Source organism: Camelus dromedarius, chromosome 20, assembly GCF_036321535.1.
Source record: "Camelus dromedarius isolate mCamDro1 chromosome 20, mCamDro1.pat, whole genome shotgun sequence".
Taxonomy (NCBI): domain Eukaryota; kingdom Metazoa; phylum Chordata; class Mammalia; order Artiodactyla; family Camelidae; genus Camelus; species Camelus dromedarius.
This window is the reverse complement of record NC_087455.1, coordinates 23417160-23437282: the sequence shown is the minus strand read 5'-3', so window position 1 is coordinate 23437282 and position 20123 is coordinate 23417160. Positions and strand designations below refer to the sequence as shown.

The following is a 20123-nucleotide window of genomic DNA, read 5'->3' as shown; positions in this document are numbered from 1 at the left end:
ACTCCTTGCTTGACCTTCAGATCTCATTTCAATTTCACTTTTTCAGAGATGCCTCCTCTGACACCTCCAGCCGAAGTTGGACCCTGCTCCCACCTTTTACATACACGTTTAACAACAGACACTGGCAGAATAATCCTAGTGTGTTTTTGTCTTTAGGTGGCTAATGTTTTTCTTTTCCTCTGGGGTCTGTCTCCTCTGGGCAGTCAGCACAGGGACCACCTTTGTTGTTTACTGCTCTGTTCCCAGTGCTTGACCCTATACTGGGCATAACGTGGTATTCAACACAGATCTCGTATTGGAATGAATGAATGAACAAGTGAATGACTTCCCTGTTCGGAGGGACGTGCAGAGGGCCCTCCTACTGCTGCTGTGCCATTTTTCCTCCCTAGTCAGTAACTCCTTGGACTGCTGAACCTTATGAGAAACTGTGGCTTGAGTCCCTCCTACAGGAGCCCTTGAAGAATGAGCCGAGTGTGGGAAAGGAAAGAGGCATGCGTGCAACAAGGCAGAGGATCAAGAATCATATAATTTTTTTTTTTTAAAGAGACGCTTACCTATTAGGACAAACTAAGAACCATGAATTGGGAGACAGGCAGCACTCACCTCATGACAGGGCTGCAGTCACTTCCCTTGTAGGAGCCAGAGTTGCTGCTACTTGGGGAAGACGGCGCATAACTGGGATGGGTGTTAACGGGACTCAGCTGATTCCTGCAGAGCATGGACAGAAGGTCCTTGTCCCGTGGGGAGGGCGGGCTGTTGCCAGGCTTGAACGATGAAGTCCCATTGCTCCGCCCGTGGGGACCTCGACTGGGAGAAAAGGAGGGAGAATGTTCAAATGCCGGGGGCTGCAGACACCCAAATGCTAATGCTCTGTTCCTTCTTAAAGCCAGTTTCCACTGAGGAAATCCGATTTACATCGACTTGGAAGGGGCAATTTAATTGTTAGAGCAAACTGGCCGTCATCCCACCCGCCCGACATTCTCTCTCCCTGTGACATCAGCACCGGCCACCTCTCCCTGTGCTGCTCTTTCACAAAGTTTCTGACCATAAAGCTTGTTTTGGATTAAACCCAGTTGCCTGCAAAGCACACAAACCATGTAAAATATTGATTTGGTTTAGGTTCATCTCGGAGGCCATTTTGAAAATAGGGCTTTTGTTCCAGGATACCTGTTCCTGCTTTCAAATATTCAAGTTTGGTTCATGTTGGGGGAAGAAACGTAGGGTGGTTCATTTGGAGGATGGGGGAGAAGGGGGTTTGACAGTAAAGGAAAAGGAAAAAATAGGACAGGTAAACATAAGCTGCATAAATACATTGCCTCTAATTTTAATTGCCACCTATTTTTTTGTTTCTTTTCTTTCCCTCCATCACGGAGGCTGACTCAGTGGCTGGAGTGGCCTTTCTACAGTGGAATCTGAATATCACTGCCCTCTTCAAAGCCATTCACTGGCTCCCCGCTGCTTCCAGAATAAAGGCCAGACCCTTAATAAGGCTCACAAGTCTGATCCCACCCCATCCAACCTGCCCCCTGCCCCGCCCCCTCCTCCCCCTGCATTCCAGCATCCAGACAACTGATTTACAGTTTCCTGGTGGTCCGTGCTCTCCATCATCTTTTTATTTTTGAACTTATTATTTTCTCTGCTTAGAATGTTCTTCTGCTCCCTAGCCTACGCCTCTGGATACCTCCTCCCCGGGGATTGATGAGACCCTACTTCCAAGCAGCTTTCTCCAGAGTCTTCCTTCCCGAGGCCAGTGGGTGCGGTTCCTCGGTCCTCCCAAACACCCTGTGCAGACCTCCCCCGTGCGTCCTCACACTGCCTCACCCCTGCATGCCTGGCCGTCTTTCCTGCTAGACTAGGGCATCCTGAGGGCAGAAACACAGCCTGTGCTTTTATATCCCACTCCCTTCGGGCACATGCTGGGGACGCCCTAAGCCACTGCTAAGTGAATAAACTGGGTTGAAGTTCTGGCACTGCCACTTACTAGGAGCTTAGGCAAGTAAGCCACTTAATATATGGGGATATATGATAACTTTTCCTGCCTTCCTTACAGAGTTGATGTGAAAATAAATAAGAATGCAGGTTGAGTATATATATTAAGGGCAATTCAACTGCAGGATAAACTTGTTGGAACTTCCCTGTTCATCTAGTTCCATTGATCTGACACCCCGAGTATGAGGAAGCATCATGAGAATGTTGAAATTACTTTATACAGAATAGCACGTCTATGTCAGGAACATATCTTGAGGTATACAAGAAAACAAGAGAGACAAGGAACCTTTCATGTAGCAGTGCTGCTTGTGGCAAGCCCCTCTTTGCAGTCGATTAGAGCTGTATCCAATGGACACATCTCACTGGCAAATGGCAGTGGACGTGAATATGGGTGTGCGTGTGGGGACACCTGGCCCCCAAACCACGATTACTTAAAATCGAATACAACCCAGTAAATCACATATAAAGGAAACATCCCAAACTCTAAAGTGAAAAAGTTCTTTCCTTTTGAAATCATCCAAATGGACTCTGCCTCCTTCTTGTGAGAAGGGGACACTTTATATGGAACAGATGGGCTGATGGCTTTGTGACAAACCAACTTCAGCAGCTCATTGGTTGGGGCAAGGTGAGGGTGCTTCATGATCCGCAGAAAAGAACATGTACTCTGGCTTTGATTTGCTTCCCTCTGCTTCCCTTCTTGTCTGGCACCAGCTGGCCCGATTGTTTCCTAACGTGGCCACGAGAAATATGGAGGGTTAACTGTTACACGTTAAGAGACCAAGTAAAGAGCTCTCCCTGACTGTGACCTAGGGAATTCTATTCTAAGTTAACCTTTGCCAGGGACCCTCTGTGACTGCAGGCCCTTTGCAGGTGCTTTATGAACACGGTTTCACTTAATTTTGACCATCACAGCAATAAGGCTTATACAGTGATCGCTTCTCTTTTACATTACATGTAGTACGTGATGTATTCAGGTATGTGAAACACCTGAGGCTCAGGGAAAACAAAAAAAACTGGTCCAAGAACTCACAGCTCAACTGCAACTGGGATTTAAATTCAGGTCTCCTAACTCTAAAGAAATATCTCCTGATTTACACACATGGAATTTATTGTTTGGGGCTTGTAAATAGGTATATTAGGTACTGGCAAGGGAAGTGTTATTACCTGAAGAATTCAGCACCAACTTCTCTAGAGCAGTGTGTGCGCTAAGATGCGTGATTAGTGACATACAAATTAAATGAGAGGAAGATTTTGTAAGAACTCATCTGTTATACAGAATAAAGCAAGAAAGTCTTCCAACTCTCAAACGTTACTAAAGTACAATCAAGTCTTGAAATACATTTCAGGAAATGAGTTACTAGGCTGTCTGCAATGGTTAACTTTAAAAGAAAGAAACTACATACTTGAAAATATCAGTTCTGTTCCTTACATTTAGTTTAGTTCAAATGCTACTGTGTCTGGGTACAAACTCATTGTGGATGATGATAAAAAACATTGTCCATGGAGAAGACAGGATTCCGCCTTTGCTAAGGTCGTGCACAGGCAAATCTGAAGCTACCTGCCTAGCGCTCCCCTAATCCCTCGGTCTGGTGGCCAAGAAGAATGCAATCCACAAAGAGGAGATAGAATTCTGTTACCCTGCCCCCTTCCTGCAAACCTGAACACAGTAACTGGAAAGTGAGAGAGCAGTGAAGAAGGGATCCTGGCAGGGCACCCAGGTGAATCTCAATTCCCTGGCCACTGCCCTTCCCTTCAGGTAACACCCTCACCCTCACCCTCACCACCACCACCACCACCACCGTCATCATCATCATCATCATCATCAGTGTTATGGGCTGAATGGTACCCTCCCCGAATTCACAGGTTGAAGCCCTAACCTAAGAATGTGACTGTATTTGGAAACTGAGCTTTAAAAAAGGTATTTATGTCAAAATGAGGCCCCCAGGGTGGGCCCTAATCCAATTTGACTAGTGTCTGTATAGGAAGAGGGAGTTTGGACACAGACAGGCACAGAGAAAAGACTATGTGAAGAAACAGGTAGAGGACAGCCACCTACAAGCCAAGGAGACAGGCCTCCGCAGAAGCCAATCCTGCTGACGCCTTGATCTTGGACTTCTAGCCTCCAGAATTGCGAGGAAATAAATTTCTGTTGTGTAAGTCCCCAGGCTATGGGGTTTTGTTATAACAGCCTGAGCAAACTAATATGACCACGCCCACTCCCGGCAGCAATGGCAGCAGCATCACGCCCATTAGTATCTTATCACTTCTCTTATCTCTGACTAGAACAGTCATTCGATGACCCCTTTAATGAGTCCTGGGCGTTGCGTGACGCACTTGTATCTATCAGTTCATTTAACTCAGTGAGGTAGATGTCATTATTATCCCATCTTCCAGAACAGGAAACTGAGGCTCAGGGCTCTGAGTTTTGCACCTAATAAATGCTGGATGCTGAACTCAAGTCCAGATCTGACTCCAAATCTCAAGACTTACTCGTCTTCTCATTTCTATCTGCCTCTAATCAGATTCTCTTAAGAAAGAAAATTCCTCAGAAGTATCAGCCGAGTTGGCCTTCTATAAGAAGAGATCATTTGTAATCTTTTAAGTCTTGTTTTTAAAATCACCTGTCAACAACATTCTCTCCAACTCCACCTGGCCTTCATCTCTCCTGCCCCCTCACCAAATGTTCCCGCTAGCCTTCCTCCAAGGAGCTAATTCTCTACAGAGAAAATTTATTTATCACAGGAGGAGCAAGCCAATGAAAAGGATCATAAGCCATTTTAGTCTGGCATGGATGCCTGGGCATGTAGAGGAGCTGTCCTCAATGCATGGTCCCACAGGGAACAAAGATTACATGAAATGCTGGAGATATTCCACCCCAGAAATCCATTGATGGAGCTCTGTGCCTGGCTCAGATAAAAAAACAGGATAATGGATAGAAAGATTTGCCAATTTCAATTTCCTGTCTAGTAAGCATATGTCTGATTTGCACATAATTATATTTAGCTATTTTATGTTTAACACATCAATTTTTAATCACTGAAGAGAAATTCATGGATTCCAGACTAGAATATTTTCTCTAAGTCACTCAGTATAACTGACATTCCCTTGGAATTTAGCCACAAACACAAACTCCTTTGAAATGCTTAATAAAATTAGCTTCCTCTTCAGGCCATTTCTTTTTCCTTCTGCCTCTCTGTTCATTGATTCCTTGTACCATGGGCACGTGAATGGGTGAGATAAATTGTTTATTCTCAAAGCAAGGCACAGCTGATTTATACAGAGAATGTTTATAGTCACATCCTGTGAACCTGGAGGCACTTTATTTCCAAAATAGATGGTATTTGGGGACAGAACAATTGTGCTTCTTCACTGTGCACTTCACTCTTTAGTCACAGGTTTGTCTGGCTTCAGCTTTGAACAATGCAAAGGCTGCACTGGGGATCTCAGGTCCCTTTATAAATAACAGCGAGAACTTCTGCTCACTCAAGAGAAATGGGAAATATTTGCTTGCTGAGTCTTGGAAATGTAAGCTTTTAGAATCTAAATAGTTTTTCTCCAGCAAGGGACTTTAAAAATCACGTGGTCCAAGCTCCCTTTTACTCATTTGGACACTGTGGGCCAGGATAGTCAAGTGACAAATTACCCTGTATCATGTGGTTTACTCCATGGCTTTGTTCAGGTCCCTGCTCCAGGCTCACCTCATCAGAGTCTCCCTGAAACGGCCTGTCTAAAATATACCACACATCCCATTACTCACTGTATGCTTTCCCTGCATGTTTTCAAAAAATAATTACAGTATTTATGTATTTGTTATCTTTCTTTCCCTACCAGAATGAATAGTTTTCATGAAGTTCTGTTTACCGCCCTCTCTCCAGAACCTGCCTCGTAGTAGATGCTTAATAAATACTTATTGAATAAATAAATAAAGCCACTGACAGCAGCAGAGAATCCCAGGGCTTACAACCCGTCTCATCAAGCGTGAATGGCGCTCCCATTCACCTCACAGTCCTTCTCTCCCGTAATCCGAAGAGCATCAGTGGCGAGCATCCGCTGATGTTTACTTTGCTTCAAGCAATGCCCTGGCACTGTACCTGTTTTCACTAATTGAACCCTAACAATAAACCCTACGAGGTGGGTATGACTACAGCCCTATTTTACAGATGAGGAAACTGAGGCAGAGAGAAGTTAAGTAACTTGCTCAGGGCCACACAGCCTGCAGGTGCTGAAGCTGGCATTCAAGTCAAGGTAGCCGGGCTCCAGATCCCACACACACACACTTAGCTCTTCCCTTCTACTGCTTGCGGGGGCCGGGGGGCACCCATGCCTATGAACTTGATGCTTTCTTCACCCCTTCCTCAAGTGAATGGTGGGAGTTGCCAGAGGGTCTCTATGCTTCTTTCACAAGGATAAAAAAGGAAGCTCAGTTTGAGAAAAGCAAGGGTGAAGAAGAGGCTTCACAGCTGAGAGAGGACAGATTCATGAAGGGGAGGCAGGTGGAAGTGAGAGACGACCAGCTGGATACCCAGGTGAGCACACAGCTGGTGAAGGGAGGGGGGGCAGGAGAGGAGGAGCAGGGCCCCAGAGCCCACGCTGGAGAAGAGGGAGCCATGAGAGACAAACGCAGGCCACCCACCTGAGCACAGGGGTAAGGCAGGGAAGAGTGCCCACTGCAAATCCCTGGAGAAAACCAGCAGACAAAACCCATTCACTGAATAATCATAATAACCCACAGGAATGGACAGTAGTCCAGGTGGCTCCAGGGAAACAAAGTGCAGGTAAGTCGCTGGGCAACGCGTCTTAACAAGGACAGAGTGGGAGGCGGGAGGCAGGCCTACTTGCGTGAGAAAGAGGACCGCTTGCTTCCCGCAGCAGACATGTGGACCTCAGGGGCCGAGATGCTGCCGGTGCTGCTCGAGGAGCTGAAATCGGCTTCACTACCTGAAAAACAACAGGGGAGAGAGAAGCGTGAAGGAAAGGAAACCCGAGAACACACTGGCCCGTCCCCTGCCCTCCAAGCTCCCTGCCTTCACACACAAACTCAGCAAGTGGCCAGGTGCCAGCGCTCCCGGGTTCTGGGATCTTCCTCAAAGCAGAGAGGAGGTGCGGGCACGAGGACATCACTTCATAAACACAGCTCAGAAGTGCAGGGCGGCAGGTCTTATAGACACCGGGTTCCTGCAGACCATCGGCGGTGACCCGGGGACAATGCCCGCCCCTCCCAGAACATCAACGCGCCCGCCCGAACTTTCAGCAGAATGAAAAGCATGCTTGTCAGCCCCAGAGCAGTTTTTCCAAGAAGAGTTTATCTTTGGGCTTTGTAGTCGGCTAGCCATACTTGAATTTGGCACGTTAGGGTCTGGAGATAATCAACCAGCTAGAAGCAGTGGGGGGAAAGCCTGGGCTCCAGATAACGGCTCCAACTGGCACGATCCGATGGTTGCCTTCTCTGACTGCAGCTGCGGTTTCTCTGAAGAACAGAACCTTAACCAAGAGCAGGAACTGAACATCTCCAAAGAGAGTGAGGAAAAAGTTCAGTGACAGTGATGGAAACTATGAATGACACTGAAATTTGAAATTGCAGTTTTGGGGGTGGGTGGAGGGGTTGTTTATTAGTTTACAAAAATCACATTATATTTTGAGCACAGACTAGAGTTCATTGTATAATTAGAAACATGCTGTGTGGTATAATAATTAACATACATTTATTTTTAACAAAAAAAAAAATACAAGTCCTGAAATAGGATTAATGAAAACATTCCATGGATTGCCTGGGGAAGAGCAGGGGAGTGGAAGAGGTAACAGAACAATGGGAAGAAAAGAGGATTTTTTAAAAAGTGAAATTCCATAAGCTTTTGGAAGATCAATGTAGGTAATTTTACTTGGCCTTGTTTCTCCACTCCTACAACACAATTTGTGACTCTCCTGGTCTAAAACACAGAGCCGGATCACATTTCTGAGTTGAGGAAAATATGACTAATCTAAATCCCCTGATTTTCTAACAAGCAGTGAACAGTAACTATCATCACAATAATAACTATTTACTGAGTGCCTGCTAGGTTCCAAGCCCTGTTCACGACTGTTTCTATTCTCGGTATCTGTTCAGCCTGACAGCTTTGTAAGGCAGATATTAATCTCACCATTCTACTACTGAGGAAACCAAAGCTGATTTATTTGCCCAAGGTTTGTGGGTGATGAGTCCTGTCCAGGACCAAATCCGCATGCTCCTGCACGTCCTCAGGAAGGCCATGGGAAGAAGTGCGGGCAGCAATAAACTACTGCCTCCCTCACAGCCAAGACGAGCCACGGGGACAAGATGCGGCCAGACTGGCCCACCGGGGAATGGATGCTCTCACTGACCGGTTGTATTAGTTTTGCTGGAAAGGAAGGGAAGCAACAGCAAGGCAGAGAGAAAAATCCCTTCCCCGGCTTCCAGGACCTGTCACGAAAGTCAGCCGCCCTCTTCTGTGAAAGAGATCAAGAAGGACCCCTTAGAGCAGATGACAGCCGTGAATCCCAAGTCCCGGCAGAATTCTGGGAGGATGAAGGTAGCAATTTAACAGGACCTGGACTGGCTGTTCCTTCTGGATTTCAGAGACTATCTACTGATGTAACAAACTCCTAGAAGCTCCCTGAACTTAATCAGTTGTCCCTGAGTAATGCATTGGCTAAACTGTGGTACTTAACTGTCTCCAGGATTCACGATTGGTAGTGCTCTGCAGGAAGCACTAGTCCGGACAGCCCAGTGCAACCAACCTTGTCTGCTAGTAAATTAGCAGGTTGGTTATAAAATAATAAAGGTGGACAATTTTCAAAAATGGATCCTGTTGTTACAGCCACTAGGTGTAAGATACTATTTTCTGATGTAAAATTATTACTCTGAAACACCCAATTTCCATTTTTTAAAAGGTATGCAAAAACCCCATCAATTATAATTTAACTACCTGCGTGAAAACGGAAATTCTAGAACAGACACAGACAATTGCCGAAAATCCAGTTAATCCTCATGGTTGCCTCTGATCTGCGGTAATTATGTACTCTGAAGGGACAACTTCGTTCTACACTTTATTGCTCCTGGAACTCAATATATTGACCTTTGCAGGGCCGAAGGTCACTTGGTTCCTGTACTTCCCTAACTTCTCTTGTGCACATCTGACAGAGACTGAGAAGACTCGTGCAGGGTACCCTGCAGCTGCATTCAGGACGATCTGAGTAATACGATAGTGAAAAACGTATATACTCCTTATTTCCGTTTATGGTTTGAAAAAAATACAAACTTTCCAGCTTGGTTACTGCAATGTAAAGTCAATGCACTCTTTTTAAGGGATACACAGAAAAGTCAGTTTCACTGTATCATCTGATATGCTCCCCCCGTTTACTAAGAGGAAGCCTGCAGACCTGAAAAAGCCCCGTTTTATCTGTGAGCTGGCGACAAAGATACAAGGAAGGAGAGGCACTCCTTACGCAGGTCCTTTGAACAGTGTATGCAGCTAGGTTACTATTGTGGGTGCTGTGGTTCACTGCTCTTCTGGGTTATTGAAATCATACAAAGACCGTATCTGACCTAAAAACAAAGGCCCCGAGTCAGACAGCCCAGGTTCAAATCCCACCTCTACTGCTTACTAGATGGAAAATGCACGACATGTTACTTGTCACTTCACCTCTCCGAACCTCGGTTTCTTAATCTGGGAAATGGAGATGAGGCTCAGAGTGCCTCCTAGGGTTACCGTCAGCGGTGAATATCTATCGTCTTAGAAAAACACCCGATCCGTTGTAAGCTCTCAACAAATGTTAGCTCTTACTATTATTCTGCAGGGGTTAAAAAGACAACTGTTATTATACTGTACATTTCCTTTGTGGAAGCTCTAGAATATCGCAATGATCCAGAGGGAAAAAATACAGTCTACAAGCCCATCACCAAAAAATAACTTTTTGGAATATAACTGTTCAGCATTCATAATTAATACATTATTATGGATTGTTTTTCTTTTAATAGGTGAATATCTTTAAAGTATGGCACATTTTATTTTATTAGGTTTTGAATATGTAGGCTACGTCCAATTTTTCTATTATCAGTAACAAACACTATGTGCCAGAAACTATCCCGAGAATCTTTTACATAGTAACTCATTTATTTCTCAGGACAGTATGGACCCTATGAGGTGGGGATAGTCATCAGTCCCTTTTACAGATCAGGCAGAGAATCTGAGTGACACGCACAAGGTGACATAACTAATAAGAAGTGGAGCCAAGGGCGGACCCAGGCCATCTGACCCCGGGGTCCATGTTCTTAAGCATAGGCCTAATGTTCCACAGATATGCGTGGGCATACAAATGTATTTCCCTGTCTGCTTATTTCCTTAGAATAAATTCCTAAAAGCAGAATACTTCAGTCAAAAAATATACTCATTTTAAGACTTTTAATATATATTCCACAGGGATTTTTTGGATAGCATTAGCCTAAAGCAGTTTTTCTGGTCAAGAATGTGTTTGCCCCCATCTGCCCCCACGTGCAGACCTGAGTGGTAAATCTCTGAGGTCACAGGGAACACTTTGACAAAGCCCGGGGAACAGTATTTGGCCACTGAAGGGCTGTGCTTGAAAAGCTGAAGGAAATTTAAAGATGTGCACATCCAAGTTATCCTCGTCGATACTGTCTTCCGTCGGCTGCTGGGCTTGGCGGAGCAGGATGCCAGGAATGAACAGGGAGGATGAGCCTCATGACCCTTGCGGTACCGTGCGAGGCCAGTGTCTGGGCGATGGCTCATCCTGCAGCAGGAGGCATTTCCAAGTGGCCGGGCTGGCTGGCCTCCAGCAGTGCTGGTGGGCACTGGTGGGTTTTTGTTTGCTCGCACTGCAGCAGTCTCTTGAGAGGCCTTACTTTTATTCATGACCTTAGGGTAATGAGCATTCTGTGCATGTGATGGCAAGGCCCGGATCAGAGACAGAAGGGAAATGGAAACAAAAAGACTATGTGCCAAAACTGATAACTAGATGTATTTTTTAAAAAACACTGCCTGCGATCCAGTCTCCTAGGGCATCATTATTTTTGCCCACGTTCAGGAGACTGTGGAGTCCTCATACACCAGAACATCACAGGCCTCAGAACAGAGCAAACCTGACATCTGCTAAGCTGTAGAAAGCCATTCTAAACTACTGATTGGAGCAACCCCAAACCTTCCTTTGTCCTCTGTCTCCACAAAGCTATCAAATTAATCCAGGCTAGCCACCGATATCCCCACCTCAAACAGAAGTGGCAAATTAAAAAAGAAAACAAAACCAAAAACAGCCCCCCATCTCCTGTCCCCACACAGATCCACAGAGCTTTGATGTAGAGGTCTCTAGAGAGGAGAGAGGAGCCGTGCTCACTGAAGCCCCGCAGCGCTATGACGGAGCAGCTGGGCTGGGCACTCGGGCAACCACAGAAGACTCCGCTCAAGGAGCTTCCCCGCAGCTCACCCAGCAGCGCTGGCCCCTAGCTGCAGAGCTTTGGGGGTCTTGCCAAGGAACCCAAGAAATGCTTCACAGCCTAAACAGGGCTCTTGTTTTAGCTTTTGCAAACTATTTTGCAAACTGAATCCCCATAGGTGTTTATCTCAGAAAGGGAGTAAGAGAATACTGGATCAAAAGATTGATAAACTGATTGAAATATATATATATACACACACTATATACATTTTATATATATGTTTTCTTGCATGTCAGAATATATCTTCCTGAAAAATTGTAAATACCATTTCATTTTTATCATAATTTCAGGAAGGGTTTATATTCAAGCTGACTGATATTCATGTGGAGCTGCCATACACTTAAAAGCAAATATATAAACATGTAAAAACAAAAGTTCAAATTTAAAGTATGTAGAAGTGAATAATTTTGTATTGATAAATCTAACTTAAAAAAACAACAACTTATGGGAAAATAGCAGTCTATGTCAAAGAATAAACTGAAAGCAAATATTTACAACATATTTATAGACAAAGGGTTAATTTCCTTAATTTACCAAAAGCTCAAACAAATTAGAAAAAAGAAAACAAACAGAAAAATGGGCAAAGGACATGAACAGACAGATGGCAGACAAAGAAAGAAAAACAAATGACTAATAGACCTGAAAAGCCATACAATCTCACTTATAACATAAAAAATGTAAATGAAAACATGGAGTTTTTTTCCACTGGATTGGCAAAAAATTTTTTAAAAATTCGAAGTTTGATCACACTGGTTCTGTTAAGGTTTTGGAACAAAATACCGAGAGGAGGTAGCAAGAGTGTGAGTTGGTGCAACATGCGTGAAAAAGAAACCTGTACTGCTAGGAATTGACCCTGCACGTAAGCATCCAAAAGACAAGCCAATTGTCCATCAAGAGCAACTGGGCAAGCCCGGTGGAACAGCAGCCTAGGAGGATACTCTGCAGTCAGGAAAAGGAGGGGCATGCACCTGTGTGTGCTGAAGTGAACACACCTGGAAGATCTGTTATTAGAGAGAAAAACAAGATGCAGAATAGTGGGTGTGGCACACCTGCTTTTGTGTGAATAAATCCTTACATAAAATATAACCTGCTATAGGCACAGAACATTTTTCTTGAGGAAGAAAAAAAAAAGTCTGTTAGAAGTGGTTTCCCTTGAAAGTAGGACAATGGGGATATAAAGCATCTCTTATTTTCCTTTTCCATCTTTTTGAGCCATTTGGCTTTTCTAACCATGTGCATCTTACTCTTGTTATAAGAAATATAGGTAAGGGTACAGGACAATTATGGACAACTGATTTTTTCTTTTTCCTTTTAAAAAATCTAAATTTTTAAAAGGAAAATCATTATATAACAAAAGTAATCACACCATATAATGCAGTATTTGGAGTCAAGCCACTTAGGTGGCTCTTCTACTAACTCTGGTGCCTTGAGAAAGTTGTTTACCTTCTCTCTGCCTCAGTTTTCTCATCTGTAAAATAGGGATGACAGTATTAACAGTAGGTATTGCTAAGGGATTGTGGGAATTAGGTGAAACATGCAAGGAAATCAGAACAGTGCCTGGCACATAGCAAGCACTCAGTGCATGTTAGCTATTATCATTTCTAACTGCAATGACTGGTACAGTGGCGTGAGGGCCAAAAGAGGGTTTTTCAAACATCTTTCCCTTAAAAAGCCCCACAATAGGATATGCCTTATCTCACTTAAGTCAGACATTTTTAAAGTCACTCCTTACAAAAGATGGTTTTCCCTCAGTGGAGAGCATGCTTCTGTTTTTTACTGTGTGTGGGGTGTGTGTGTGTGTGTGTGTGTGTGTGTGTGTGTGTGTGTGTGTACACAATAGGGTGTATATAAAGATCCATCAACAAACTCTCCATGGATGCCTCTAAAAAAGTATCTAAAGTTGCTCACAGGTTAGAATGCTGCCTTCAGAAAGCCCCATGGTTTTTCTATTTGTTTGCTTTCTCTTGTTTTTTGGTTTATTAGGTTTATCTATTTATTACTTTTGGTGGAGGTACCAGGGATTGAACCCAGGACCTCGTGCATGCTAGGCACGTACTCCACCACTGAGCTATACCCTCCCCCCAGAAAGCCCCATGGTAAATGCACACAGGTTCACAACAAACAGCTCAGGGCTTGGCAGGGGCCAGTCCCTTGAAAGAGGGAGAGGGGAGCGTGGAAGAGGAGGCACAAGAGGGCCGACAGGTCAAGGACAACTCTGTCGTGTTCACCCCTTTATCTTGGCCTGGCTCAGCTACCTGTCCTTGGCAGCAATACAGGTAATCCACCTGCCGACCAAAAAGAGTGGATGAAAGAAATGATAAGCAAAGAGGATGTAAAGAAACTTCAAGACGAGAGGAGGAAGTGAACATTTCTGACCAGGGTAAAAAGCTTATTAATTTCCCACAGGGACCCAGGATATAACTGGTCTCCTTCTGCCTCACCCCCAGGGAAGATGAAGACTCTGCACTGGCCACCTTAGAGTAGAGGGAAGGAAAGTAGGTGCTGTTCGGCTTTGTGAATGACCGCCCAGCCTCCCTGGGCCTGCTCTCTTCATTAGTAATAAGTAAATATGTGACTCTTGTCAGTTTACCAGAGGTGGCCAGGAGGAAAACTCTGGAGAAGAGATCAGTCAACTCAACCCAAGGCCCGTCATACCCTCTGTGGTTCCCCAGCACCCATGCCACGCACAACCCAGCAACACCAGAAGGGGGCACCAGCCTGCAAATTCACACACCAACAAGCTCTACCCAAAGGAGGCTCTATAAAGCCTGGCTCCACCTCTCACTAGCTGTGTTCTTGGCCAAGTGTTTTTAATCTCTCTAACCCTTAGTTTCCTTATTAATGTATGTATGCATATACATATATACGTGTGTGTGTGTGTGTGTGTGTGTGTGTGTAGTTAATTTATTGTTTAACAAGAATTTACTGAGCATCTGCCACGTGCCGTGCGTCAGTCCCTGCTCTAGGTGGATGCCTCCTACCTTGTAGGGTTGTTGTGAAGTTGAAATGAATGAGACGTGAAATGCATGGAAAGTACTTGACATGCTCATAAATGTTCATCTTATAATTATTATTAATAATGCAATGTTTCCTAAACCTTACTGTGCATAAGGGTCACCCGGGAAGTTGAATAATAGTGCAGATTTCTGGGCAACACTCACAGAAATTCCACTTCAGAAGGTCTGGGGAACCCAGGAATCTGCATTTCAGGTAATCACCATCGATGACTGTGCAGCAGATGGTCAAGGACGATGCTGTGAGGAGGAGCGCTCCAAACACAAAGGACCCTCTCTCCAGTCCAGGCGAACTGCAAGCACTTTTCCTCAATGGGAAGTGGGAGGTGAGTGAGCAGAAGGTGAGGTGGACACGCCACCAACGCAAGGAGTTAATTCGAGGGCAAGGTTCACAGGAGAGAAGCATTTAACTTACAGAGTGGCCTGCCCCCCATGGCTCTCCAGAAGCACTCTCCTGGGCAAAATGCACTTTCAGAAGACAGGAAGGGAAGAGGGGGACCTACGGAATGCGGAAGTTGTTCCAAACTGGGCCAGTTCCAGCCAAACTCAGGTGCACGTGGGTTGGTTTCTAAAGCGAGTAGGATACTTAGCAGTTGGCCCATGGTTTGAAGTCCTCCTAATCCTGTTTTAAAGCATCAGGGCCCAGCAATTTGGAATTGGGGATGTCAGACACCATTCAGCAACGAGAAACACTGGCTCATCGCGTCAGCCCTAACCTGCTGCCTCTGCTGTGGTCGAGGCGTCCCTGGCTGACCTGCTGAATGTCACCAAAAGGAACCACACGGAACCAGCAGCAGTGCAGCCCTTCAGTCTTAAAGGCCAGTCCTTTCCGCACTGCCTCCTGCTGAACAGGTCGGGGAAGGGCTGCATCCACAGTGACCATGAACTTCATCCAAGGTGGGGCCTGGTAATAACAAGAGCAAATCCTCCCTGAAGAATTTTCCAGTCTCTTAAGATGCTCCTCATCTTTGATTTCTTGTCAAATTTACTGAACTGAATTTCTGTCCCTTTAACAAGGCCAGCTGGAGAGACCGCTGCTTCTATTTAAGGAGAAGTGTTTATCCAGTGTTGACCAAAATAAGGTGCCTGCCCTCCGTGTCTGGCAGGAAAACCTGTCAGGGAGAAGCAGCGCTCGAGGTGGCAGTGGTGGGCTGGGAGTGGGGGTGTCACTGTGGGGACAGTTGACAGGGTTGTGGAAGGAGGTGATGAAGAGGTGGGAGGGACAACTGACATGCTGCCAACACTACAAAGTCAGCACAGGGCTAGGATTTGTGTCTGTAATGCCAAGCCCAGAATATAAGGAGGAAGGAAAGGATGGATGTTTTACAAAATCCCCTCATTTTCCACTCTCGGTGAGGTGGTGCTGCCTGCAAGCAGTTCGAGACCATGAATGGAACAAAAGCACGCGCTTGCTGGGAAGAAGATGACACAACTTACAACTTGCTGCAGAGACGTGCACAAGGGTTCTGAACAGCCTTCCTCCCTCTGCTTGCCTTCCCTTCTTTTCTTTTCTCTTTTCTTTTCCTCCCTCCCTTCCTTCCTTCACAGTCCATAAGCAGTTTTTTAAATTGACTTCAGGACCTCCCAGCCTTGACTGTCTCTCCCCATCCTTGTCACCGTCACTGCCAGGTGACAATCTCCAGGTCACACCATAGTGTCTGCTCTCCGAGCACAGGCTCCTGGGAGTGCCACCACCCACAATCCACACTGAAGTCGCATCCCACACCTGCCTCACCCCCTTGACCTTCCCCTTCACTCCATTTAAACAGGCTGCCTGCTGAGCCACCTCACTGGACCTCGTCAGCACTTGGCCCTGCTCCACTTCTAATATCTCGATGTCCTTTCACCTTAGTTCCTGAATAATCTATTGCCTCCCTCTTTCTCCCTGGCATTTTCAATCCCCATGTAGTTGTTTCTCTTCACTTTTTATGAGTTAATATGGTTTAGGAGCCTCCGTTACTAGCTGTGTGACCTTGGAAAAGGCACTTAGCCTCTCTGTGTCTGACTTTCCTCTATGGAAAGAGAATGATAATCATATCTCTCACAGAGTTGTTGTAAGGATTATGCAAATTCATATGTGCAAAGCACGTAAAAAGTAGTGCGTAGCATTCAGTAAGCATTTAAAAAAATTGTTACAATTTTTATTTTTCTTCTCATGATCACCCTCTCTGAACCACATCTGGGTCCCAACACGTGTCAGGGAGGGCTTGGAGCAGGGACCAGGCGTGAGGGGGGAGCTGTGGTGTGGGGTGTGTGTGGCAATCACGGATTTAAAACAAACAAGAAAATAAACAGAAGGTTCTGACAGAGGGTAGTAAAGACTCTTCCTCCTCCCTCTAGATTATAAATCAATGAGTAAATCCTCAGACCTGGGCTGTATTGACTGAACTCCCCAATTTGACAGGAAAGCCTCAAGCACACTAAACAATAGAGAGCTAATCACTGACCCTTCTCCTAGGGTACAGGGCTCATAAAGAACGTGCTCAGGACACATCTCCACAAGGGGGAGGTAACATTAGTTCATATCTGGACGTCCCACGGCTCTTCCTACGCCTGGCAAATGTCAGGTGGAGACGCTGACCCTGTTTTCAGAAAGAGGGGAATGTCAGGATGGACCTAAATTAGGTGCTAAAATAGGGCAGCAAAGGAAAACACTATTTTCTGCTGGAAGGATTAAGATTCCATGGAGACGCTCACTGAACTAGCTCGCCTTTGACACGATTCACAACTATCCAAGGAGGAGGAGTTGTAGAGACAGGCGTCCGGGGTGAAGGGAACAGCACAGGAGCAGCAACGGCCGGAATGAGGCAGGAAAGGTAATTTAGAAGCAGGGTAGTTTAAAATCCTTTTTAGACATGGACCCTAAAGTTTTATTGGACACACAGACCTTTTTAATTTCTAACATTCCTACTTTTGCTTCTCTGAGAAACATGCAAACATGTGACCTTCTTCAGAGAGGTGGATATAAAAATGGAGACGTGTTTTTCCTGCTCCGGTGATACAACAGTCACGGCTTGGGTTTGGCTTAGGTCACTGCATGACCCTGCCCCTTAGCTTTGGCAATGAGACCAGCCCATGACCCTGAGATGCTGACCCAGAGTTACTGGATTATGTACGTAACCTCACTGAGGGAGAAAACCCCTGTCCCTCAGGAAGTAAGAACCTAGCTCTAAGACCAAACACTGGGTTTGAGTCACGTGTGAAGGCGTAGCTGAGTTTTAAAACGGCCCCTCTCCGTCTTACAGAAGGGGAAGCTGCTGTACAAACGTCTCTGTGTCTGACACAGCTGCTTTGCTTTAGAAATGTTATGTTAAAGCCAAAGTAAAGACATCCATCTTCTGATCTGCATCTCAGCATCTATGTGTTAGAGCTGACATTTTGTGGCTTCAAAACGTCTTTGTGAATTTAAATAATTTGGCTGGCAGAGCAGGTCAGGTTTTAAACCATCCTCTGCTCCTAAAGTCACCAATTGTCTTCTCATTTCTCTAAGACAGTGGTTCTCAAAGTGTGGCCCCCAAACAGCAGCAACAGCATCTCCTGGGAACTTAACAGCAACGCGGGTTCTCTGATACCTCCCCCCACCCAGCCCCCGCTCCCCAGCCCCCGACCCACAGAGTCAGCAACTCAGAGGCAGGGCCCGGGCTCAGTAACCTGCTGCAACAAGCCCTTTGGGTATCTGAACACTAAAGTTTGAGAGCCACTGTTCTAACACACCCTGTGACTGAGATCACTCACATATCGGTTTCCTGGACGGCTGCCCTGGAGAAAAAGAGCGGCAGGCTTGACTGTGATTTAAAATATAGCTGCGCATCACAGCATACATTTGGGGAATCATTTTTACAAATTTCACATTCCAAATGAGCCAATTTCTCACTTTACTTGGCATAATACTGAGTGTTACTAACCGTGATTCATATAATTGACAACACAGACTTAGCTGTGGAGTAAAAGCAGATCCTAGCGCTGGTGGGTTCCGAGAGAAAACACCTGATCTTTCCTTTAACGACAGTATGACTTTGGCAATCGATTAACCTCTCTACACCTCAGTTTCCTCACTCTAAAGAGGGACCCCACGCCAACGCCGTGAGGGCTGAGTGATAGAATGGGGACTGCTGTAAGTGCACATTCATATTCATCATTATCGTTATTAGCCTATTATCCCTATGTTTTCTATATGCTAAACACTAGTTTCTCTAAACATTCTTGCATGCGGGCACCATAGATTTTTTTTTTAAGGTGATATGACTTAAATAAGAAAGTGAAGAGTTTTTTACATGACTAAACTCTAATACAAGGGATGAGTTTATCACAGATCACCCGGCTTCTCTCACTAATGGTCAGAAATGACTTACTGTGTTCACACACTGTTCCATCTGCTTTACCTGTATTCTCATTTAATCCTCACATCAAGCCTACGAGACAGGTACAATTCTACTCCTATTTTACAGATGCCAGAAGGAGAGAGCCAGTACTTGCTCAAGGTTACACAATTCATACACAGTGAAGCTGAGATTTGAAGGCATTTAGGCTTGAGAAATACCACAATAATAAATGCATCAAAATAGGCCTTGAACACTAAGAATGCACACCTGCACAAAACTTCAAAAGTGGGGGAAATTTTATTTTCCCCGTAACTGCTGTTTGCTTGCTCTTGCAAAGGGCTTGCTGAAACCTTTGATAATTTATTTACACACCATCTGCAGCAGGGTTCTTAATCAGAGTACTACCCTCTGCATTCCTTCCCAGAGAGCAGACAATTGGTGAACACCCACCACGCTAGCCAGGAGATTGCTCTTTTTTATTTTTTTTTTTAAGCACATGAACCCTTGGGGCTGAGCCACTCACCTGTTATCAACAAACATAACAGAACTGACTCCTCATCCTTGAAATGAAAAGTTAACATATTGCAAATACACTTAAAAGATAGCCATTTTAAGATGTCTCATGGGTAGGGGATTCTGATGGTGTGTCCAAGGACCATCTGTACCAGTGTCACCCAGATACTTGCTGAAATTCCAGATTCTTGATTCAGACTCCAGATCTGCCAACGGACACTTCCTCAAATCATTCCCATAATACACATTTTTACAAATGCCCAGGTGATCCTTTATGCATGCACGTGCACTACAGGTAAGAACCACTACAATGAATGGCTCTGGTTTTCAATATTTAACTGTAGACTGCAGCCACCTCCTCAGATCTGTCTGTAGTAACTCCGTGATCTGTCTGCTTCTCCTCATCCTGAACACTCCACCCCAGGCTGTGATCATTTCCCACCGGGATTAGAAAACAGCCACACACTGTGTCCCAGCTGCTCGGCGTGGCCCCAAGCACTCCATCTTCACTCTGCTGTGGAGCATAAATCTCATTAGGTGATTCCCCGGTTGAAACCCTTTAATGGTGCCCGTGTCCTTAAGATACAGTCCAAACTCCACAGCATGATTTATAAGCCCTCCATCATCTCTTTTGCCTGCCACGCCTGCACCCCCAGCCGGGGGAGCCACCAACATTTCTGGAAGAGAGAACCACCATCATTTCACAGGAGCTGTTCCCCTACCTGGGTTATTTTCCTGTCCCTCTGGGCCTGACTAACCACTACCTGTTCTTCAGGTCTCAGGTTAGCCTTGACCTTTAAGCCCTTGCTGTATGCTCTC

At 45.3% G+C, this 20123-nt stretch overlaps 1 protein-coding gene across 12 annotated transcripts in view; it reads right to left on the bottom strand.

Moving 5' to 3' along the window:
• SYBU (syntabulin) overlaps positions 1–20123 on the bottom strand; it is a 104508-nt gene that overhangs the window by 4743 nt on the left and 79642 nt on the right. For all 12 annotated transcript variants that reach the window (XM_064476891.1, XM_031439510.2, XM_031439507.2 and 9 more), the window contains 2 exons: positions 6825–6927; positions 604–807 (listed from right to left, as the gene is read on the bottom strand). In XM_064476891.1, the coding sequence (XP_064332961.1) occupies positions 604–807; positions 6825–6927 (307 nt within the window). The remainder of the gene's footprint in view (positions 1–603; positions 808–6824; positions 6928–20123) is intronic.